This window comes from Ailuropoda melanoleuca, chromosome 1 (assembly GCF_002007445.2).
Source record: "Ailuropoda melanoleuca isolate Jingjing chromosome 1, ASM200744v2, whole genome shotgun sequence".
NCBI lineage: Eukaryota > Metazoa > Chordata > Mammalia > Carnivora > Ursidae > Ailuropoda > Ailuropoda melanoleuca.
Window position 1 is genome coordinate 104629023 of NC_048218.1, and position 24914 is coordinate 104653936.

Consider the following 24914-nt stretch of genomic DNA (forward strand, 5'->3'; position numbering starts at 1 on the left):
GTAATTTCAGGAGGTCATAGGCCCTCCTGTGAAGCATGTGCTGTCATACAAGCCCAGAAGTAAGATTTTTTTTCTCTACATAGATATATTAGCCGATTTAAATATTGGTTCATATACTCTGGAAAGTATATGTGGCCTATTACTTCGGAAGATATATGAGAGAAAAGTAGAAAAAATCAACAATCTAAATTTGAAATAATTTCTTATTCTGAAGAAAAAAACAAAATCAAAAAAAGAGTAAGATCAGCCATCAATCCAGGTTCTCTTTCTGCCTTGGCCACCAACTCCTGAGGCTGTCTTTGGTCATCAGTCTACTTGGGTTTCATGTTCTCTGTACAGGAACCTGAGGACTGGGGGATATGAATGCTTGACTTTTTTTTTCCTTTCTGGAAATAAAGACTAGTATATAATTCTATACAAATGATTTTGAAATGCTTGGCAAAGGATGCTATAAATCATGAAATTCCATTATTGGTTTCCATTATTGATTTTCAAGCTGGGGGCTGATAATATATTTTTAAATATCTGCACTTACCGATACTCTGTGTTCTGTTAGATGTTTTTAGACACTTTTTAAATTGATTTATTTATCCTGAAGTTTTTATCCCGAAGTTTATTTTTTTTTATTTGAGTATAGTTCACTCACAATGTTACATTAGTTTCAGGTGTACAACATAGTGATTTGACCAGTTTATATATTATGCTGTGCTCACCACGAGTGTAGCTGCCACCTGTCAACATACAATGTTATTACAATATCATCGACTGTATGGTGACTAAAATAATAAAAAAAATTTAAAAAAATATCATCGACTGTATTCCTTATGCTGTACCTTTTATTCCCATGACTTATTAGTTCTATTACTGGGAGCCCATACCTCCCACTCCCCCTACACCCAGTTTGCCCAGCCCCTCTGGCAACCATTAGCTTATTCTCTGTATTTATAGGTCTGATCCTGCTTTTTGTTTATTCATTTGTTTTCGTCTTAGATTCCATATATGAGTGAAACCATATAGCATTTGTATTTCTCAGTCTTATTTCACTTAGCATGATACCCTCTAGGTCCATCCATGTTGTTGCAAATGGCACAACCTCATCCTTTTTTATGGCTAGGTAATATTCCAGTGTGTGTGTGTGTGTGTGTGTGTGTGTGTGTGTGTGTGTGTGTGTATACACACACCACATCTTCCTTACCCATTTGTCAATGGACACTTAAGTTGTTTCCATATATTGGCTATTGGCTATTGTAAATAATCCTGTAATAAACATAGGGGCTTGTCTTTTTGAATTAGTGTTTTGGGGTTTTGTGGGCATAAATACCCAGTAGTGGAATTATTGGATCATATGGTATTTCTATTTTTAACTTTTTGTAGCTGCACCAGTTTACATTCCCACCAATAGCATATGAGGGTTTCTTTTCTTCACATCCTCACCAACACTTGTTTTATCTTGTGTTTTTGACTTTAGCCATTCTGACAGGTGTAAGGTAATGTCTCATGTGGTTTTGATTTTATTTCCCTGGTAGTGATGTTGAGCGTCTTTTTATGGGTCTGTTGACCATCTGTATATCTTTTTTGGAAAAATGTCTATTCAGGTCCTTTGCCCATTTTAATTGGATTTTTTGGGGGGCTTTTGGTGTTGAGTTGCATGAGTTCTTTATATATTTTGGATATTAACCCCTTTTTGGATATATCACTTGCAAATCTCTTCTCTCGTTTAGTAGGATGCCTTTTTGTTTTGTTGATGACTTCCTTCACTTTGGAAAAGCTTTTTATTTCAATGTAGTCCCCGTAGTTTATTTTTGCTTTTATTTCCCTTGCCTCAGGAGACATATCTAGAAAAATATTGGTACAGGTGATGTCAGAAAAATTACTGCCTGTGCTCTTTTCTAGGATTTTTCTGGTTTGAGGTCTCATATTTTAGTCTTTCATCCATCTTGAGTTTATTTTTAAGTATGGTGTAAGAAAGGGGTCCAGTTTCATTCTTTTGCATGCTGATGCTCCAGTTTTCTCAGCACCATTTATTGAAGAGACTGTTTTCCATTTTTTTTCTTTTAAAAGAGACATAATGTATGTACCATTTTTTAAAATGCAAAATATTAAATGAAGTCATCCCACATGGTTGGTATTTTGTTCAGCCATTATGCCTGGCAAAATATATTTGGTCAACAGAGTTTCTTAAAAAATGCATCTTCCATAGGATGCCTGGGTGGCTCAGTTGGTTAAGTATCTGCCTTCTGCTCAGGTCATGATCCCAGGGTCCTGGGATCGAGTCCCGCATCAGGCTCCTTGCTCAATGGGGAGCCTGTGTCTCATTCTGCCTGCTGCTCCCCTTGCTTGTTCTCTCTCTCTCCCAAATAAATAAATAAAATCTAAAAAAAATTGCATCTTTCATGTTTCTCATTTTAATCATCACCACTCTCACAAATACTGTCACTAGGATTGTAAGAACATAATGAATATAGAATGATGTTCAAACACCCCTGTGAGTTGCCTGTACATGATGCCTTTAGAATATGTCACTGTCTTCTTAGGTTCCCAGTCATACTGTCCATTGAGAATCACTGCAGCGTCCAGCAGCAGAGGAAGATTGCCCAGTACCTGAAAGGAATATTTGGAGACAAACTGGACCTGACATCTGTAGACACAGGAGAGACCAAACAGCTTCCAAGCCCTCAGAGTTTGAAAGGCAAAATCCTAGTGAAGGTAAGTAATTACCTCAACGAATGCAGTAAAAGGCATGAATCACCAATGAAGCCCTCTCTCCTGTGAGGACTAAAAACTGGTTTATCAAGAGAATAATAGAGTCAATCCATGAAGGATCGTCTAGATTTGTGTATGCATCTTGTTCCACTTTATTAATAGTTATACCTTCAGAAAGAGCTTGTAGTTGACTGATCACGTATTCTGAGATTTGTTTTTGTGAAGTGAGAAGATCAGTACTGTGAGCCGAATGTTTACTATTTTTTTTATTTTAATAATATTTATTTTGTTATATTAGTCACCATACAGTACATCCCCAGTTCTTGATGCAATGTTCCATGATTTCATTACTTGCATATAACACCCAGTGCACCATGCAATATGTTCCCTCCTTAATACCCATCACCGGCCTATCCCAACCCCCCCTCCCCCGCCGAAGCCCTCGGTTTGTTTCCCAGAGTCCACAGTCTCTCATGGTTCATTCCCCCTTCTGTTTACCCCCCCTTCATTCTTCCCTTCCTTCTCCTACCGATCTTCCTATTTCTTATATTCCATAATTGAGTGAAACCATGTGATAATTGTCTTTCTCTGCTTGACTTATTTCACTTAGCATTATCTCCTCCAGTGCCGTCCATGTTGCTGCAAATGTTGAGAACTCGTTCTTTCTAATAGCTGAGTAATATTCCATTGCATATGTGGACCACAACTTCTTAATCCAGTCATCTGTTGAAGGGCATCTCGGTTCCTTCCATGATTTAGCTATTGTGGACAATGCTGCTATGAACATTGGGGTGCATACGGCCCTTCTCTTCACTACGTCTGTATCTTTGGGGTAAATGCCCAGTAGTGCATGTTTACTATTTTAGTCTGGCGGAGTTTACCCTGGCGAGAGGTATATGTGTCGAGGTATAGGTGCGGTGAGTACAGAGGAAGAGGAGCCTTTTGTGTCCGTATCTGAAAGTGTTTCTTTCAGAGTTTTCTCTTCCACTTCAAGCTCCAATAACTGTCCGTCAAAAAAAGAAAAGAAAAAAAAAGAACAAAGAACAAACAGACAAACAACAGTGTTTATGGTTGATCAGCCTTGGTTATGTAAGTGAGAAGAGCTTGCTTCACAGCAGAGCAAGGCACAGACATAATGCCCCACAGGACTCATGTGTGTGCGAAGGAGCAGCAGGTGAATAGGATGACATTTTACGAACAGATTTTCCAAGGGAGGAAATTTACTACCTGCAATGAATATTATTAATACAAAGAATAGCCAGAATGGCTGACTGTGATTTTACTTACTTCCAGTTAATTTTGTGTATCTGGACTAAATCCATCTTGGATAGTTGTATTATTTTGAGACTAAAAATCTAAGAAAGAGCAGCAGGGTGTTAATACTCAAATTGAGTTACGTTTTACTTAAAAGAAATGTGTACCAAAAAAACAAGCATCACGAAGGAGGCATAAGAAAGTCATGCGATGTAATTTACTAGGAATGTTTTAACAGGGGCTTTAAGGGAGGGCTGCAAATGGGAAAGATGTGGAGTAGTCATCTTTGGAATTGGTCAAAACCTATTTTTCTGTCAGTTAAATGAGAATTATAGACTGAATCCATCGAAGAGGTATTGTCGGGCATTTGTATGTGTGAAAGCATTTTGAATAAAAGCTCCAAATACTGTAAGAGATAACATTAAGGTCAATTTTCCTAAAGTCTTGCTAAAACAAACTCTTATGTGATAAAAACTGATTGCTGGGTTAAAAAGCTAAATGTCACCTTAATAGCTTTGTAAATATTTCCATGTTTCCTGTACTCTTGAGCCAGCAGTCAGAAGGTGAAATTCAAAGTCCATTTGGTTGAAATAGTTCCCTTTTGGACAGTGGGACTTAAGGTAGATATTTGATATGAATTGAGTCCCTTCTGCATAATTGGACTTTGAGCCGTTTGTCCTAGGGCTTATGGGCACCAGGGTGCACCAGAACCAGATGATCTTAGGCACTCATTGGGAGGAGTGGCAACAGAGTGAACTGCAAGCATTTCAAGGCATTTAAGGTTCATTTGCTAGTAACAACATTCTTTAGACTTTAAGGAGATCTCCCAGATCTATGGACCAATGCATTTCCATTTGAAGCAAAAGCAAAGGAACCGATTTTCCTACATTCCTTTAGGAGCAATCTTTGGTCCAGAAGGCACCATTTTAGTGGCTCCTTACCACTTTAGAGATGGACAAATTGTTTATTATTATAATTATAATGCACATACTTTCCAACCATATATATATATATATTTATATATATATATACACCTATCTCCCGAAAAGCAAATAAAAAGTTGCTTTTGAACAAAAATAATAACAAACTTAGTAATTTCCCTAGACTCTTATTGCTGAAAGAAACTGTAACTATCCGGGCCAAGCGTCTTACTTTTTACAGATGCAAATCATAGTCATTACCACACGCTTTGGGTCATGAAGCCTGGAGCTGAGCGGTAGCTATTGTTCCAGTCTCTTGCAATATTTCCATGTATCGTGGACCAATTAATGTAATTCTTGGTAACTCCTGCCTGCAATAGTCTGTAGACTAGGAAGAGACCCCTAAGAGACACCTGGCCATTCTTCGTTTACATCAACTGGACCACTACTAAGTTCCTCAAGTCGTATTAAATTCTGCCTTAATTTATTCTATAATTTCCCTTAGGTGTAACTGTTGATAAGAAGCATTAAGAAACAGTGTTCTGTTGCATTGCTTTTCTTCCTATCTGCCTGGATAAATTATCTTTTGAGAACCAGGAATGTGGGAGAGTTGGTGAAAAATATGGCCCGCATGTCTTTTTTTTTTTTTCTCTTTGTGCAAATTTTTTTTTAAATTTTATTATATTATGTTAATCACCATACAGTACATCCCCAGATCCGCATGTCTTTTAATTCAATTTTAAATGGTTGGAAAATTAGGACACCTATGGATGCTCAGAGCAAGCAGCTTGCTCTCTGTTCCCTCGGCCAGCACCGCACTTACATGAAGGGAGCTACAGCCGGGTGCGGCTGTCCGATCTGCTCCTCACTGCGTACCCATCACGGTTACAGTTCATGGTAGCAGAAGTCTTTCCATTCAAGGATTGTTACTCCTTCCTTGTGGGTGTTACTTCTCGTGTTTGTTAGCTCTGTCCTGCTTTACATTGAAAACATATGTTGGCTTTGTTCTATTTCAAAAGAGGGAATTGCTGTCATTACATTTTAAATGTCTCGTGTATAGGTCCATCTTGGTTGTCTGTCACTGTGCCCAAAACAGAGACCCCGAATAAGTAGTTAGTGGTGAATAAATGAAGGCGGTCGTTAACTTGACGTCTATATGTTCCTGAACGTGTCTGGTTACTGCTTAACTGAGTACCTTATTTCTGGTGCTGCTATATTAACATAGCGACTCTAGAGTGCCCTCTCAAATAAAGAAAAATAAATTCATTTTATAGAAGCCTTCTGTATCAGGAAAGGCTTATAATAATACATAGACATAAATACTTTAATTCTGAGCTGTTTCGTTATTAATGATACATGGGAGGAAATGAAAAAATGTTCTGCCACATTTACTTAGAATTATAGGTAGGTATATATCCACATATGTGCGTCTATCTCTAAACAGGTTCGTGTGAGAAAAAAAGTGTAGTTTTTAGTTTGCAGATAGCAATTGTACAAATAAGGAGTATAATACGTATCAGTACAAAGGGAAATTAAATCTCACCCTTTTAATCCTATAAACGACCCTCTATAAGATGGAGAAAATAACGAAGAAGAAAAATTTAAATATGCAAACCCCAAGAGTTTGGAGTCTTAATATAGATCGTGCTTTCATTATGTAAATGATTTAATCAACTTTGAAACTGTCACTGTGCTCAGGACCCAGGGTCAAGAGCTTCGGGTATCAGGGAAGGTACAGGAACATAGGGGACAGAGAGTTCTTTGAAAACCTGAGTATGCTGGAGATCCTGTGTAGGGAGGGAGTGGGTGAGGGAAAATCCAGTGTGCTGAAGAAGGCCAGCGATGGTGTGGAGAGCTGGAATCCAAAAGTCACGAGGGCTTGAGTTTAGAGGACATCAGCCTGGATAGCAGTCGGGGATGATATTTAGAAATTTATCATTAGTTTTGGCTGCCAGGGATATGAACATCCTTCCATCCTCCTCCATCCCTGTGTTTTAAGGAATCCGCTCATAGTGGCCAAAAATGCTGGACGTTTGCTTCTGTAGCGTCTTGGAGCCAGGGTGTAGGCACATGATCTGGATTCTACCAATCAGGTGGACCTGCCCCAGACAGCAGGCATCTACACTAGTGTTGTTTTTAAGTTGCGTGTGTTGCTCCATTTCAGGGCAAGAAGTTGCCTTACCATCTTGGGGACGATGCAGAAGAGGGGGAAGTTTCTGACGAAGACAGCGCGGACGACATTGAAGATGAGTGCAAGTTCAGGCTCCATTATGTGAGTTACAGCTTTGGCTACAATTCGCACCCTCAACACGTTGCAGTAAAAATTGCTGCTGTGTTAGAATCCCTACAGTATGGCGGTTGTGCTGCAAAAGGGATATTTATTGAAAGTTTCTTTGGTTTGGGGCACATAGACACTCAGATGCTCATTGAGTCAAGGATTTTTGTGTTTTAGAGTTGGAAGAAATGTTCATGATTAACCTATCTGACCCTTCCTCTAGGGACAAATCCTCTCCTGTTGCAACTTGGTCAAAACTCAAATTGCTGTTGGAAATGTCACGGTCTTTGATGAAATAAACTGGCTTTAGCATTCTCTCCTCTGCCTCCTGCCAGCAGCCCCACTTTGCTGCTTGTCAAGGCTGGCTTGCAGGACCCAGCTGTACGTGGTCTGCTTCTCTAAGGATGCCCATCCTGGCCCAAAGAAAATGTATCTTGGATCAGAGGATTTCCAAGCTCTTACAGAAATGGGACTCTTGGCTAAATCTTTGATTTGCTGCATCTTGGATAAAGTGGCATAGGATAGTTTGCTCTCTGCACCATGCTTCAGAACCCTGTCCTAGATCACCGAGCTGCCTTTGTAGAAAAGCATCATTTAGCCAGGTAATCCAAAGCAAGTGCAAACCTAGATGAAACGTAGAGCTTAGAGAGCTGCTCCTTTCATCTCTTCATGGCGGGGCTAGGATTCTCGCCCCTCCCCCACCTCTGCAACTCATGATGGTCCGGGTCACATGACAGGCTGAGAGTAGCACCCCCTCACGTTAGTTTATTACCGGGTTTGCAATTTCGTTTCTGTGGAAAAGTGGTATTCTTCTAGAGATCAGGGCTTATTCTTCCCTCTGAAAAACAGAAATTTTGTACAAAATCTTCTAATTTGCATCATTGGCCTGAATTCATTTATTACATTGCTAAAACAGTCCATTCTCTTTGAAATAGTGGTAACTAATATGGCTTCCTGTAGTTATCAAAGGGAACCAGCATTATTAAAAAGTGGGCATGAGTGTAATGACAGCTGACCTCTCAGTAGACACTTTTTTCTTGGCTTTAATGCACTTTAAAAAGGATGAAGTGGGAAAGATTCAGCTTGAATTGAAAAGGAAAAATTAGCGTCTATATTCATCTGTTGTCTTTTAATAGTTTATATTAGCTCAATGAAATACCACTAATAGGGCTATGGTCACAGAAAATTAACCTAAGCCGATCTACATAAGCAAAATTGTTAATATATTAAATAGTTTATTTCTTACCCTTCTAGATATTTACTATTTTTGTTATTACTAACACGCAATTCTGGATAATGTAGCTCTGTTTTTTTAAGCTTTATTTTAGAAACCAAATTTTGGTCTCTGATCTTCATTATCTTTACATCTTATTTTCAAAATCTCTTGATTGCCAGCCTCAGAGTAGTCTGTCATTTGAAAACAGGGAACAGAGAGGCTTGACTCAGTTACATAGTTAGGGAATGCTATTTTTAGTGGAAAATGAGTAGTGGAATTTAGTTTCCATCACAGTGTAGCCATTTATTGCTCTGAGTAAAACCCAAGTTGTTCTGGTTTCGAAATCCACCCAGTTACAGAATTTTTCTTCTAATATCGGTGAGCTCCTAACTTTTTATGTTAAGTATCTGTAATTACAAAGGAGAGTTCACTGTCATTTTATAGAAACAAATCACTAACTTCCCCTGTGAAAATATCCAGCTGATTCCCCCCATCTTCAACATCTCCTCGTTGGTTTCTAGGAAGCCACACAGGTAGATAGTTCAGAACACGATTCTATAAAGATATGATCTTTCATTTGGATTCTTTGATTTGGGCCTTAGTAAAAGCAAAGTGTGCCTGAATTATAAGGTTTTCCAGGCATCTCTTTGTTAGACTCCAGGAGAGAATATACATAAAGGAACGAATATTCTATTGGAAATATATAAAGTTTTTACTCCACTTTTTTGAGTCCTTTTTCCCTATTTTTGAGCTCTTCTGAGAAAAGGTGATGCTGTGTTTAGAAAGCCAAAGTGTTATTCTGTAATCAGTCAATTCATAGTCTTATTGTCAGCACAGGGCTCAAATGCCTTATCTAGTGTCGAGTAAATTGCCTGATCACATTTTTGCAAAAGAGGATGTATTGTGCATAGCTTATGTGAAACCAATAATTACCTTAGAGGAGTTCTTAACCTCAGTTTTAAGTTAACAGAATGTGGTTAGATTTACAAATTATGTCTGAGTTATTGGAATAAATAAAAATTTTAGCTTAGCATTCATGAACACCAGATCGCTAACTCTCAGGAGGCTTACACAAGATTCATGGGCGTATTCAATGCATTTTTTCTGAGCATCTCCTTTTGGAAATGCAGCCATCATGTTGTCGGTGTTAGGCACCTATCCATAAACAAACATAAAATCTTTGCCTTCATGAAGTTTACACATTAATAGGAGAAGAGGAGGATAAATAAGAAATAAAACAAACAAGTAATCTGTATAAGTACTAGGCAATGATAAGTGCTAAAGGAAAAAAGGGGAAGGGAGGGATACCTCAGTCGGTTAAGCAACCGACTCTTGATTTTGGCTCAGATCATGATCTCAGGGTTGGGGATCAAGCCTCATGTGGGCTCTGAGCTCAGTGGGAAGTCTGCTTAAGAATTCTCTCCCTCTCTCTCCAAAATAAAAATAAATAAATCTTTCTAAAAGGGAGGGAAGGAGTGTAGAAAGTGTGTGTGCGTGTGTGGGCATGTGTGCGTGGGCATGCATATATGTACCACGTAGGAGTCCGCGGAAGTTTTCCATAGGATGGCCAGAAATGGTCTCACAGGGAAGATAATGTAAGAGCAAATACCTGAAAGTCATGAAGGGTTAGCTATGCCGATACCTGGGGAAGAACATTCTAGGCGGAGGAGACAGCAAATGCAAAGTTCAGAAGCAAGACTTGAGGTTCCCCTGCATTACCTGGTGTTAGAAGCAGAATGGGAGGTGGGACCCTCACACAGGGCCTCTTATTCCTCCTGGTCTACTGTGACTTCTTAAATTGTTTTTTTTTTGTTTTTTAAGATTTTATTTATTTACTTGAGAGAGAGAGAAAAAAGAGAAAGAAGTGGGCAGGAGGGAGAGGGAGAGAGAATCTGAAGCAGACTGTGTTGAGGGCAGAGCCCGATGCAGGGCTCGATCCCATGACCGGGAGGTCACGACCTAAGCTGGAGTTGGAGACTTAACCAACTGAGCCACCCAGGCACCCCTACTGGGACTTTTAACTAAGGGATTCAAACCACACCGAAAGTTTTTTGCTTGTGTAATAAAGTCTCTCTGTTGTTGAATTAATTGAATTCTTTAAGCTTCTGCCTCCTATGATTTTGTGGCTTCAGCCATAGAGAAAATCTGACCCATGATATATGAGCCCCATGGAAAAGCCAGTGTGTTGTTCAATGACTCAAGAATCACACAGCTCAAAGACACAGGGGACAGCTTCCTTTCAACCACAGTACAGTTATCTAACTGATTTGATTCAGTGAGGCCAACTCACCGTTATTCATCTTTACGGGGTCCTCTAATGTCAGTGTGACTTACAGACTTTGCACCCCTGTATTTCGACTTCAGTGGCTTTTTTCTTCTTCACTGAGGTATTCGCTGTCTTTTTTCTTGTGCTCTGTGAATCTATAGTCAGCCAGCCTCTTAGGCACAAATATTAGCTCTCTGTCTCGTATGTGACACTCATCCCACAAACACTAAGCCTTCCGACAAGTTTTAAATGAGACCTTGTACAGGAACACGGAACAGCTTTTTCACACCCTGTAAAGAACTCAGACCCACTCCTGACACATGATTTGTGCTCAATAAATAGTAGATATTGTTGGTAACAAGAATAGCAGTCGCAGCACAAGTATTGCTAATGTAGGTCCCGAGCTGTTCCCTGAGCAGAGTGCGTTCTAAGGGAGTTCGTAAAGCAGCACACAGGAGACAGGGAACAGGAGCGCTTCACAGACTTGAACCGCTGAGAAGCTGTTCTTTAGCCCAGGACCTTCAGATACCAGGCTTGGAAAGCTCTAAGGCCCTCACAAAGGGTGCCTAATGCATTATCCTTCCTGGCTCCACATTTTAGCCTGGGGGCAGGGAAAAGGCATTTGGGGATGGTGAGATAGTCCAGTGTTTTGTTTTATTTTGTTTTAAAGTAAAGGTCCTCAGCTTTGGCTGCACACTGGAATGACAGGAGAGCTTTCAGAAATCCCAGTGCCCAGGTCCTGGCCCAGAGATTCCCACGTAATTGGTCTGGGGTGAGGTTGGGGATTTTGGAACACCCCCCCCAACCCCCTCCCTCCCCCGTGGTTCCAGAGGGCAGTGGCAGTAGAGCACCACTGTTTGAGAGGGTCCCTCTTTAAAGGGCAGCCCCTCCCAACCAGTCCCGCCCCTCTCCTGCTGCTTCCCAGCCTGGAGTGGTAGCCCTGGTTCTGGCTCTCTGCTTTTCCGGTTGTCCTTCAATTTCACAATGGAGAAAAAACAAGAATGTGTTTGTATGAGTTATCTATTTTTGGCAGATATTCCTAGATTAAATTGACTTCTCAGAAGCAGGAATTAGGAACCCTGATTTCTTCTCTGGTGGAAACTACTCCCAACCATATTAAAGGGCTGCTTCCTGCACACCCATCCCCCCATTCCCCCCTCCCCCCAGGTGTAGCATCCTTCCTCTGCCGCTGGCTCAGGGCACAAAAGCGCAAGATGCATATGGCTTTCAGCTGTGGTCCCCATTGCAGCTGCACACTAGCTGACAGGCTGCAGGGCTAAGTGTCTGTCTCAGCTTTCTTTCAGTAGTGCTCCTGGGTTCCAGGACCGAATGAGAGCACATTAATGAAACCTCAGACACACATCTAATATGTGTTCTCCACGGCTGCTAATTTTCTCGTGCTGTAAATCAGAGAGAAGAGAAAGATCAACAGGCAGTAATATCATTCCTTCAGCAACTCCCAGCGTTTGGAGGATGTGAAGTGAATAATTAGAGCCTTTGTATTAAGCCTTCATTATTTCCAGCACCAGTCGGCCGGGCTTTGTACATGTAGCCTTGCTTTGCTGCCTGTGAAAGTGTCTGGGCATTGCGGCCACAGTTGTCTCCTCACTGTCTCTGACTTGTGTGGCCCTGAGCCAGGGAAGGGAACTGAGGTTTATTCGGGGCTTTCTGTGTGACCTGGGCATGCTGGGTGCGCTCACGTGCCTTCTCTTTAGGTCCTCCCAACAGACGTGCCCCCTCCCAGGCTCTGGGTCACTTGAACCAATGTGTTGGGAGTTGGACACCTGGAATTCTCTTCCTTCTGAACTTAAGTGAAACCTGCTCTTTCCCACAGAGGGATTGTGGGGATGTATTTCCCAGATGTCCTATAGGTTGTCAAAATATAAGCCTGCTCGTGATTAATTTGACTTGAGAATTTATCTTTCTCTGTAATAGTATTTAGAGGGATAACTGCAGCGTTATATGATGAAATAGACACAGAATTTCGAATTGGAAGTCTTCAGTTCCGTCCCTGTTCAGCCACTTCCTAGGCATGTGTGTTTGGACAAGTTTTGAGCTTTCTGCCTTTATGTCATGACTAAATGTGGCTAACCCTAGCAGCTACCATAAAGGGCACTGGGCAGCTCAAATGAGGGGTCATTATGTGACCGTATTTTGTGAACCTTAGCATGATAGACAGTCTTAGCTGCTTTTTCTGTATTTCCCTGTGCTTTTTTCTCCACGTTCATATGGTTACTGGTTCTTACTGATACTGTTTTCTCCGCACTTTCACTCATGTTGGAATGCTGTCACTCTACTCTCTGCCATATTATCAACCCTTATTCCTTATAGGAGTTTGATGTGTGGCCACCAAAAGATACATGCAAGCCCTACCCCCGGTACCTAGGAATGTGACCCGATTTGGAAAAGGAGTTTCTATAAATGTTTTTAAGTTAGGGCTGCGAAGATGAGATCATTCTGGATTAAACAAATGGGCCTTAAAAATCCAATGACGAGTGTCCTCAGTCATAAGAAGAGGAGACACAGCAGAAGCAGGGGACACACAGAAGACCACGTGAAGACAGAGGCAGAGACTGGAGTTACGCCGACAAGCCAAGGAACACTAGGAACCACCATAGATTAGAAGAAGAAGGGAGGAGCTTTTCCTACAGGAGGGAATCTAGCTCTGTGGACATGTTGATTTCATACTTCTGGCCTCTAGGACTGCAAGAGAATACATTTCTGTTGTTAGAAGCTACCAGATTTGTGGTGACTTGTTACAGCAGCCACAGGAAATGAGCTTCTAAGGCTTGGTTCAGGTTTCCTCTGCTCTTGAAAGTCTTTCCCACCTTCCCAGGGCTGGGAGAGGCGCCCCTCCTCTGTCTGCCCGTGATGCTCCTTACTCCTGTCACTTACACCTGCTTGTGTAGTCAGCCATTCATGTGTCCGTTTTCTCCGTGACACTGAAAGATCTGTGACAGTGGGGTTGTGTTTTACTCGTGTTTCTCACCCGGCATATGGCAGGCAGCTCAGTGGGTTTGTTGTATGCAAAATGAATTTTGTTCTCCAACTCTCCTCTTTGTTAAATCTCTTCCTGGCACACTGGCCTAGGCTCTTTGTGCTGGTAGTAGGAACCAGCGTGTCTGGCTTTTCCTCTCCCCTGTCCTCTTTCTGCACATGCTGTCAGGTTAATACTGTTTCTAAAATACTAACTACTCAGACACTTAGCTACCCAGAGGCTCTCAGCAGCTCCCCACCTCTTGCATTCAAGGACCTCTAAACCTTCTGGCCCTAAAGTACATTTCTGGCTTTATTGGCCAGTCCTCTTCTCCGTGAACTTGTGTTCTAGCAAACCTCTGCTGGAGCTATGGATGACGGGAAAGCGCCTCCCTCCATTGCACTTGCAGAGCCCCAGACCTTTCCTCCTCTTCTTGGGGGTCTTCTTGGTCACTGGGGCAGGGATGCTGTGCTCCCTCTCAGAACTGCTGTTGTACTGACCGTCCGTGCTTCTGTAGGCCTCTCTAGCATCTATGCAGGCATTGCCATCCATGCAGATCAGCTCTTTTCCATCTTCGCATCTCCTGCAGGACCTGAGGGCCTTCACTGAAGTGAGGTGCCTTGTTAACCAGATATATTAAGGACATTCATGCATGTGATTTTAATACCAGGAATGTCAGCAACCTATTCTGATAGGTTATCCCCTTAGGGCATTTATGTGGCTCCTCTCTTACCAGATTCTGTGAAATAGAAGCCATTACTAGAAAACTGCCTAGAAATCTGTGTCTCTGGATCACCTAAAAATTGCCTAACTTGTCATCTGGACATGAGCATAGCTTTATTATCCAAAACATTTGAAGTTATTTGTGATCTTAAAGTGATTTTAATGACAAATCACGGCACAGGTCAGTAGTGAGTTCCCTTTAGTTACACATTGGGATCAGAGATAGGAAAGAAATTTTATCTCAGAACAATCCTAGAGATTTCTGTAACATTCTTTCTCCCTCAGTGAAGGAAGTGATTTTTTTTTTTAAATAGCATATTTTTTGCTCAAATTTACCTATGTAGGGGTGCCTGGGTAGCACAGTCGTTAAGTGTCTGCCTTCCGCTCAGGGCGTGATCCCGGCATTATGGGATGGAGCCCCACATCAGGCTCCTCCGCTATGAGCCTGCTTCTTCCTCTCCCACTCCCCCTGCTTGTGTTCCCTCTCGCTGGCTATCTCTGTCAAATAAATAAATAAAATCTTTTTAAAAAAATTTACCTATGTGGATATAGAAAGCCTAGTTTTCAAAAACTCCCCTTCCCCTTCCCTCTATTGAAAGTGCAGCGTAGCCTGGTGGGAAGGATTTAGGAGCCCTAAGTTTGAATTCTGCGTCAGCTACTTACTAGCTTTGTGACCTTGAGCAACTTAATTTCTCTGAACATCAGATTCTGCATCTCTGAAATAAGACCTTATAAGGTTCTCAAGGGTCGAATATAGTCATAGTAATCATTATTTGGGGGGATCAGCGTGTGTGTGTGGGGGAGGACCAAAATGGTATAATGTGCTTAACTTCTTTCAGGTAATTGAATGGTAATCAAATTATAGAAGCAATGTTGGCTTGAGTGAGGGTTGTGTTCTCATTCTGTGTTTCTTAAGGGAAATAATTTCCATTGCTTAATTCTTTGCAGAATAATGGGACCACCGAGCATCAGGTGGAGTCTTTCATAAGGAAAAAACTGGAGTCACTGTTAAAAGAATCTCAAATTCGAGACAAAGAAGATCCTGATAGTTTCACAGTGAGAGCTCTCCTGAAGGCCACGCATGAAGGCTTAAATGCACACCTGAAACAGGTACACAATTCCCTCTTGTACTTGTCCTTCAATAGGAAAAAGAAAGGACCTCATTCTCTGTTTCTGATCATTTGTCATTTGTGAAATTCTCCAATTTCTTCTGTTTCTCTCCTCATATTGCTTGAGAAATGAAAATCTCCTATTGCAAAATGATGTGAGAAACTGTTAAAAGTGGACGGGCAGGGTTAGAAGTAATTCAAATACTCCTTCACCGGGACCCTCAGGAAAAACCACAGAGGCCCGGGGCTCATCTGGCCTGTGCCTGCTAGCTGGGAGAAAAGGCTCGAGCCCACCACGTGCAGCACCCCCACCTCTCCCCAGCCGGTCGTCCTCTCTGCTGCATTGACTGGACCTCCTGAGCTCGTCTTCCATCTGTCCACTTCTTGTGTCCATGCCTGGGTCCTCATCTAGGCCCATGTCAACTGTCACCTGGACCTTTCTTGCCCTCCTTCAGTCTGATCTCCACTCTGAAATTAGCATGGCATTTTAAAAATGTAAATCTGACCATGTCACTCTACTGTTCAAAAATCTTCAGTGGCTTCCCATTACGGTTGGAATAAATTACAAGCTCTTTAACCAGGCATTCAAGGACCTGCGTCATTGCATCCTTGTCTACCTCTCAGATCTTCTCATTTTCCCTGTCACACTGCTTCCCACAATTGTCCCACCAACCACAACTGTTTGTATGTCATGGTCTTCCTCACGTTCTTTTCCTTCTGCCCTCAACACTCCATTCCTACCTCTGCTCTTGCCGACTCCTACTTTAGTCTTTTAAATTCCAGCTTCAGTGCAATGCCCCAAATGAGTCCTGCCTCAACCGAGGATTAGGTCAGTTATCCCCTTTATATCGTCCGTGGAAGCCTGTAATAGCTTCTCTTTTCTGAAGTTTTTTTTTTTTTTTTAACACATGTGTAATTATCTGCTCAATATGTCTTCTCAACTAGATTATAGATTCCTTGAAGACAAGAACCATGCCAGCCTTAATAACCATTATTTTTCTGACTTGTTATAGTACCTGGGCCTTAGTACAACTTTCATACGGAGTTGCTGAATGAATGAATGATTTGGACTCTGGCTGAGACTTTAACTCTGCTTTTTAATAGAAATATCAGAAATGGGGAAGGAAAAGGGTGGGTGTATTGATATTATCATTGCAAGGCATTGAGGACACTTTTTCTGACCTGGAGGAGATGCGTGCAGTCACTGGCTCAGCTAACAGACTTCCCTGTTACTCCCGCTGGTCCTCCAGGACTCCACAATCCCCAGGCAGAGGGAGGACCATATGGGGTGACCACCCTTGAATCTCAGTGACGACTCAGCATTGGTGGTTACTCTCTAGAGTTTGTGCTGAGCTCAGATTGGGCAGTTAACTCATATACCCACGCCTAACCTAATCACCGTGGCCCTGAGTCCATGTCCTCCCTGGAACGATAACTTGCCAAGGATATGGGATCATATTGGCTTGTTAATGCCAGAGAACTTACCCCTGGAAGTGGTGCCAAGGTCAACCCCTCTGACACTGTGTGTTAGGCAGACTGGAATATTGAGGAGGCAACTGAAATGTAAATTACAGTATTACTGCCCTTACCGTTGCTCCTACAATTTTTTTCTTTTTTTTTCTTTTTTCTTTTTCTTTTTTATAATTTTTATTTTGTTATATTAGTCACCATACAGTATATCCCCAGTTTTTAATGCAATGTTCCATGATTCATTTACATATAACACCCAGTGCACCATGTAATATGTGCCCTCCTTAATACCCATACAATTCTGAATTTTCTTAAAAATTTCTATGAATAGCAATAGCTTCTTTCCCTTCACCCTTTTTAACCATACAAATGTCTATAAAATTGGTTAGCTCACCTTGATTTCTGCTTCTTGTTCTTTTAACTCTCATTGGCTAACCTGGGCCAGGCACTTCCCCGGACACTTTTGGAGAAGTCTCTGCTCCATCCTAGATCATTCCAATTGGATAGGCCACAGCAGGTCTTGGAGATTTGGGACGAAACAAATTAAACCCATCTTTCTTTTGCTATTCATGGAAGAAATCCTAGTGATAAGTTCCCTGTCAGGTAAGATGGCAAGGGATCTCAAATTTCCAACATGTGGTGGAGCAAACCATCCCACTTTTTCTTATTTTTCACTCTCCATTCAATCTAGGTGACCACAAGAATGAATTAGACTCATTATGTGGAGCCTGTGACTTCAATAAACCAGGCTGTGAAGTGTTGAGGTTTTTAACACTGCTGTTAATTTTTTAAACATGGTTTTGGGTTCAGTGGGCAAACAAAGACAAGTGACTGCGGAGATAAGTCCGTGTGTGCTGGATACTCATGCATATTGAGAGCCACGGCTGCGGATGGGCTGTTGGTTCAGGGCCGCGTGTCCCTCAGCGTCCTTCTTGCTGGATTGTCATTCGGCCATGCAGCACTGTGTCCTTGTGCTCTCTTTCCCCTGGAAGGGCCTGAAGTAAAAGAAGCCTGAAGTGCTCATCCTTCAGGCGAGAAGAACGTAGTAGGCACGAGAAATTTGCCTGTCCTTTGGAGTTCTTAAATCTACTTCTTTTTTTTTTTTTTTACGTATCAGTGGCAACTGTCTGGACGGCCGTAATTATTCCCTAAGCAGACTTTTCCTGCTCTTTTGCTGTCCCACCCACCCCGATTTCTCATTTATCCCACTACCATAGTGGTATTTCAGAAATGGGCATCTAATAATGCCATTGTCTTTTTTTAAGCCATTCAAAGTCTCCTCCTAGTGTGGAGGGTGACCTTCACCCTCCAAGACAGAGCCCATCGGACCCTTTCTCCATGCTCTGGCTCCCGCTCTGACTGTCCACAGCGCGCAGGCATACAAGCACACTCTCGCCCTACTTCCCTTGTCTCCTAGCAGGTACCCTGTTCCAAGAGCGCTTGGCTTTTGTGTTTGCTCCTCCTTTGGCCAGCACACACTTCCTCCTTCTCATCTCACTTAGAAAAGGTCTAACCATCTTCCAGCTTCAGCTTTTACCTGTCTCCTGCGGAAGTCCTCCTTGATCCTCAAGTCTGGGTAGGTGGCCTTCCCGTGCCATCCTGCCGTGCCCTGCACTCTCCCCAGCAGTCTTATTACAGTGTGTTATTACAGTGTGTTCATTTGTCTCCACCATTAGATTGCAAGCCCAGTGAGGACAGAGTCTGCATCTCTTTTGCTTGCCCTTGCCCTCATGTACATGCCAGGTTCCTGGCACAGTGTCTGGTCCGTGGAGTCAATAAAAAACGTGGTACTGATGCTCAGGGAGAGGTCAAGTTGGAGACAGATAGTTGCGTGTGTTATCCTTCTACATAAAGAGGTCGTGTGAGATGGGAGAAGTTGGGGGAGAGCAAGCCAGAGAGACGATTTAGAGCCACACAGAACCCCTGTTTTATCACCGACCAGTTTTGTAACTTTGGGCATATTATCTAACTTCACTGTACTTCAGTTTTTCCTATTTGTGGAATGGGATTTTAACCATACTTCTTCCTGAGCGTGGCTGTATATATTAAATAAGAATATGTATAGTGCACTTAGCATAAGCCTTGGGGCGTAGGAGGCGTCCACTAAATAGGATGACTTCAGCTTGCATGGGACAGCCCTGTTCTATTATACCTACTGTCCCAGCGTAATTGTTAAAAGTGCCTCATTTCACTCTCAGAAGGGTTTGTTTTGGGCGATAAATGACACCTCCCCTGACTGGTAGGTGGGCTATTCGAAGTAGAAAGGAACTCAGACGTTAATTGATCCATTCTTCTACCATTTCACAGGTAAGAAAACTGAGGTCAGGGAAGGGAACAAATGGACAAAGGACGTTTAGCTACTTGGTGTCAGAATTGGGTCTTCTAAGTAGAAAGCAGTGTTAGTTCTGTGAGCGTATCTGGCTAACTTCTTAACTCCAGGGTTTCTGAACAGTGAATGATCAGCTTCAGTGACCTTCGAAGGCGGTCAATAGACTTTAATCAGTCAAATGAAATTACCCTGTAAAGCCCCTCCCACCCCCCCAGCATTTTCTGAACTGTCTCTTTCCCCAGTCAATTCTTCATCTTTCCCCATCCCCACCCCCAATTACATCTTTGATTAGTCTCTATAGATATACGTCAATGCCTCCCTGGCCTTTGGATTTTAAGTAGTTTTGCTCACCCATATTTATTCCATTTACATGGTTATCTCTGCTTCTTCTTTGTATAGCCAGAAGGCCTAGGAGGATGGGGCCTTATGCCATTTCTCCTTATACCATGTTCTTAGCCATGAACCAACTAATACATATTTTTAGGGATTACAATTGAGAAAGAGTCTAAACCCCTTTGGCAGGGTGGCCTTTCTTTCCCCTAACAGAGATGGGCTTGAGTGAGGCGACCTCTGGCCTGGAAAATTAACCCACATGAGGAAAATTTCAGAGGCTGCAATACCTCTTCCAGACGCTCACTGCGGAGGGAATTAATTTCAACGAACAGATAAGCTCTGCTGTGGTTTACTTAAACAAACAAAAACAATCTTATTACCTAATAGATGCACTTGGGTTTTATTTATTTTTAATGTTTTACAGTCCCAAGTAACAGTATTCAATCAATGTGATGATGATGATGATTTTTTTAGTCAACAAATTTTTTGGCTCTTAAAGACTTCTGGCCATTTTTCAAAATTTAATCTACTTTTAACTAAAGATGATTTATCCCCACTCCGGGCATTCACAAGAATGCATCTTGTGCTGTGTAGAGTCTTGTGACCAGGCACTGGAGGGACCGGCACAGCTGCACATTTCTGAGAGACCCTGGACACCAGTTTGGGGAAGCGGTTGGCAGTTGCTGTCTCTTGTTTGGTGCCCACGTCTCTCCAGTCCAGTGTCTCCTTCTCTTGAGGCGGACTCCACAACTTTTGGGGTAGTGAAGTTATGGAACAGAAGAAAATGAATGGGATCTGCTTGTTGTACCTAAGGCAGAGAGGGTTCCCCTGCCATTCCACCGGCACTAAGGCCAAAACACAAGCGAGGAAGAGAAATAGTCATATTATGTTTTATTTACTCAGCATCCAGATGTGAAGGCAAATGGAAAGAAATCACATGGACGATCCCTCATGACCAACTTTGGAAAACATAAGGTATGAAGTAAGAGTGACGAAGGTGCATAATCCAATTAATTTAAAGAGACTGGAAAGTAACTGGACAATATCGTCATAACCTTAGAATAACTGAAAATTTCTTTTTTTGAAAATTTCTTAAACAGGACCCCAGAAAAGAAAAAGATTGATAAGCTACTTTAAAATTTAAGAACTTCTCAAGAAATTCTCTTTATTATTACTTAATAAGCTAGTTGCATACTGGGAAAGAATATTTTTGATACACATATCCGACAAAGGACTTATATCCTGAATACATAAAGAATTCTTACAAATCAATACAAAAGATACCATAATTTAAAAAAAAAATTATTTATTTTAGAGAGAGCAAGAGAGCATGCACAAGTGGTGGGGAGGGGCAGAAGGAGAGATCTTCAAGCAGACTCCCAGTCCCACAACCCATGAGGTCATGACCTGAGCCAAAACCAAGGGTTGGATGCTTAACCGACTGAGCCACCCAGGAGCCCCCACAGTTTGTTTTTTTTTTTTAATGGGCAAAAGTGTAAGTGGCCTTTCACAAAAGAAGATTTCCAAGTGGTTAGTGTGGAAAAGGTGCTCACCCTTATCAATCCTCTAGGAAATGCAAATTACATGATGAGGAGATTTCATATATACCCATATATATATATATAAAACCATCACAATAGCAGACATGAAACGATTGACAGCACCAAGGGCTGGCGAGGATGCTGAGCAATTCGAACTTTATTCACGGTTAATGGGAGTGTGTGTTTGTGCAACTACTCCACGCTCTTTCACAGTATCTACTAAAGCCGTATTATGCACCATGTCTTATCAGTTCCATTGTTGTGTTTCAGCCTCATGACACATACCTAATATTTAGAGTGGCATTAGTTGTAATAGTACAAACAGGAAACGGTTCAAATGTCTGTCAACAATAGAATGAGTAAAAATTGTGGTGTATTCACATAAGGGAATATTTTTCAGCAAAATAGCGTGGCGTATTTACATAAAGGAATATTGTTTCAGCAATGAAAATGACATGACAAAATTACAGCTACATGCAATAATATCTTTATAAACATGACATTAAGCAAAAGAAGCCAGACCCAAGATAGTACATTACATTTTGGTATGATTTATATGAAGTTTAAAAATAGGCAAAAAAGATCTCTGAGGTGTAAGTCAGGATAGTAGTTACCTTTGGGGAGGAGGTAATGACTGAACCGAGAATCAGAAGGCTTTTGGGCAGTTAATACTTCATTTCCTCATTTGGGTGGTATCATTTTGTGGAAAGTAACCATGCTTAAGATTGTTACATTTTTCTGAATGTATGCTATACTTCAATAAAAAGGTAAAACATAGTATACAAGAAATCAATTATTGGGTGGTAAACTTTATGCATGAAGTTCTATAAGGCCATTTCTTGTACTTTAAGGAATGTCTTATCTGGAATTTCTGACTCCATCATTAGGATAATTTATTAAAAGGTTGAACAAAGTAGTCATCATAATAAAAAATTGAAAACGACCAAAATGTTCACCCATAAAGACTTCTTCAGTCCAAGATTCATTCACATAATGGACAATTATGCAGCCATTGAAAGATGAAGGAATAGTTTAGCTACTGTAGAACTAAAACTTATTAGACTTCAACTCATAAGAATGAATGTCCACAAGACTATTTATGGATTATTTTAATAAATATGAAGAGTATTTATATTGAATGTCAATATTCTGTAGCTTATAGAATGACTTTCCGCACTGTCTCATTTAAACATCACAACGATAATCCTTTAAAATAGTTGTTATTGTCCTTTCCTTTTAAAAAACACAACAGGAAGCTGGAGAGGTTGGCCAGTTGCCCGTTGGGTGAGAGGCCAAGCTGGAACGTGAGAACACCAGATGCTAGCGTTCCCACACCATGCGCTCGAGGTTCTCAAGACACCAGTAGCACCCGAGCAGGCTCTAGACTAAATTGGCGCCTTGCCGTCAGTGCAGTAGACTTGAGTGCGTTTATGCCAGCAGTGTGGTTTGCCATTTTATTTGTTGAGTAAGAGAAAATCTGCAGGGTGATGTGGTCCCATGGTAACGCGGGGAATGGGCTCCCTTTTCCTTTCTAAGCCGCAGGCCTCAGATGTCCAGGGTACTCTCTAAAGACCTTACCTTTGTTTGTGGAAGCTGTTTTTGTGCAATTACGGGGTCCCTCCCCGTCATTTGTTTTTTCTGTTACGTATTGCCATATATTGGGGTTATCTCTAATGTGTTGGGATAAGACTGCGTCATTCCAAAATGTCTTTATTTCTGACAGCCTTTAGTCCTGCAGCCTTTCAGCCTGAATCCTGTGGGTAATAATTGTTATTCTGTTGATAGAAATTAAAATGGGTCAAAATCTCAAAAGTGCAGTTCGACGTAGATAGTTCTTTGAGTGCATGCTAATCAAAAGCAGGAAAAAGTTATTCATAAAAAAAAATTACTACTTGTCTTCTTTGTCGAATCTGTCTTTTATAAGTCAGCAGGAACAGTGAATTTCCTAAATAAGATATTATAACTGTGACCCTGCTGCTCATGGAGTCCTTCAATGCATGACTAATAGTCTTGCTAAAACCTTCATCTTTTGTGGCTTAGAGGTCAGTTTTACATCAAGAAACCCTCAGTTTTGCCTTAGTATTAGAATATAATTATGATCATAGACATGCTTGGTATTAATGGGAAGGCAAGCTGCAATATTTGGTTCATTTATTTCCTTCCAAGTAATTGTCCTTTTTGCGTATATTATATCGCCCAGTCCGTTCTCTGTATGTTGTACATGTCCCTGATGCAGTGAGTTTGTTGTTAAGCTTGTTGTGATTTTCCAGCAGAAAACCACAAACTCACGGTCTAAGTCATGTAGCACTGACGACGAAGAGGACACACAGCAGAATCCCGGCAAGGAGACTGGCCAGCTATACAGGTAAGAAGGAGTCTCCCCGTTTCTTGCTTAGACTCCCGGGGCCTCTCCATTCCCATTGGCTTGGCTGTTTTAGTTGCATGTGTCTAGAGAAGTGGATCACAAGGTCAAGTGCTCAGTGCAGCAGGACGTGGGAGGAGGAACTGGGTATGAGATAATAACGCGTGGAGGGGACTTATACTGCGCCTGGCACACAGGGAGCTCTTCCTTAGTGCCAGCGGTGGCAGTGGTCAGGGAAGAGGTCTCTTCAGCGAAGAGAGAGGGGCCACAGAAGCCAGGCTGGGGTCTCTCCTAGGAGACTGAAGGAGAAGATGCCTGATGAGCCCATGTGAAGAGCTAGATATCTGAAATCAGCCAGACTTGAAACTCTTGTTCCTTCACCGCTAACATGGGATGAGTTAGGCTTCTCATATGTTTCTATTTCTTAGGGTCATTGTGAGGATTAAAGGAATTAAACTACTTAGCCTGATAAGCCCTGTTCCAATTAACTAAGCACTCAAAAATATTAGCTGCTGTTTTCTTTATTATTGCCAATAGAATTTGAGCCAACTAAGATGATTTCCTCACAGCTTGTGTATACAGTGAAGTCACAGAGGAATGTAAATTATATCATAGATAAGTGCACGTGCGCGCACACACACACACACACACACCCGTGCCTTTATTGAAAGACTGAAATCAAATGAAATTAGAAGTGTAGAGAGGTCTTGTAGGAATGGATGACATTTAGTGCTCAATTAAATTTTATTTTTAGCTTCACTTCAGCAGAATGTCTATACATAAAATGGTAACTAGTAAGGGCAGAGAAGATGTGTAGTTCCTACCCTTAGGGCACAGAAAATTCAGTATGTAGTTACAGTCAAGGGTATAAGAGAAATGGGATCACCTTCCAGGAGACCTCTGCTGTGACTGTTCTCAAATAGGAGTCCGGGTTCTCCTGCCAAAGTGAAGCAGATGCCTGGTGAATTCTGGTGTTACTCGCTAGCTGGGGAACAGTGGCCATCAAGCCCTTCACGACAGAGCTCACAAATACACGAGGACACACTGATTCTTGGAGGAGCAGTGAATAAAACCACACGAGTAGGGTATTGTGGTGGAAAGAGAACTGAACTCGGACTCATAAGTGAGTTCTAATCCTGGCTCCATTAGGAGCAGGTAGGGAAGGTGGAGTAACCAGAAGCCCAAGTGTCTTCCAGCTGTAAATGACATGAGTCCTGACTGTGTATGTCACAGGTTGGGTCACCGCAGGAAAACCATGAAGCTCTGCCGAGAGCTCTCTGACTTGGTGGTGTATACAAACTCCGTGGCGGCCCAGGACATTGTGGATGATGGTAAGGAGAGAGTTCTTCTTCTTGGGTAAACATTCTTGACCTTTGTCAGCCGTTTACTAATCGTTTGTTAATCAGATCATCAGCACACACTTCTGGAACGTGTCA

General features: G+C 41.7%; 1 protein-coding gene across 9 annotated transcripts in view; it reads left to right on the forward strand.

The window, feature by feature from the left end:
• PLCH1 (phospholipase C eta 1) overlaps positions 1-24914 on the forward strand; it is a 209147-nt gene that overhangs the window by 165062 nt on the left and 19171 nt on the right. For 6 of the 9 annotated variants that reach the window (XM_034664135.1, XM_034664133.1, XM_034664151.1 and 3 more), the window contains 6 exons: positions 2535-2706; positions 7042-7149; positions 15283-15444; positions 20479-20550; positions 23387-23481; positions 24712-24809. In XM_034664135.1, coding sequence (XP_034520026.1) covers positions 2535-2706; positions 7042-7149; positions 15283-15444; positions 20479-20550; positions 23387-23481; positions 24712-24809 — 707 coding nt within the window. The remainder of the gene's footprint in view (positions 1-2534; positions 2707-7041; positions 7150-15282; positions 15445-20478; positions 20551-23386; positions 23482-24711; positions 24810-24914) is intronic. The other 3 variants (XM_034664140.1, XM_034664159.1, XM_034664166.1) reach the window with 1 other exon arrangement.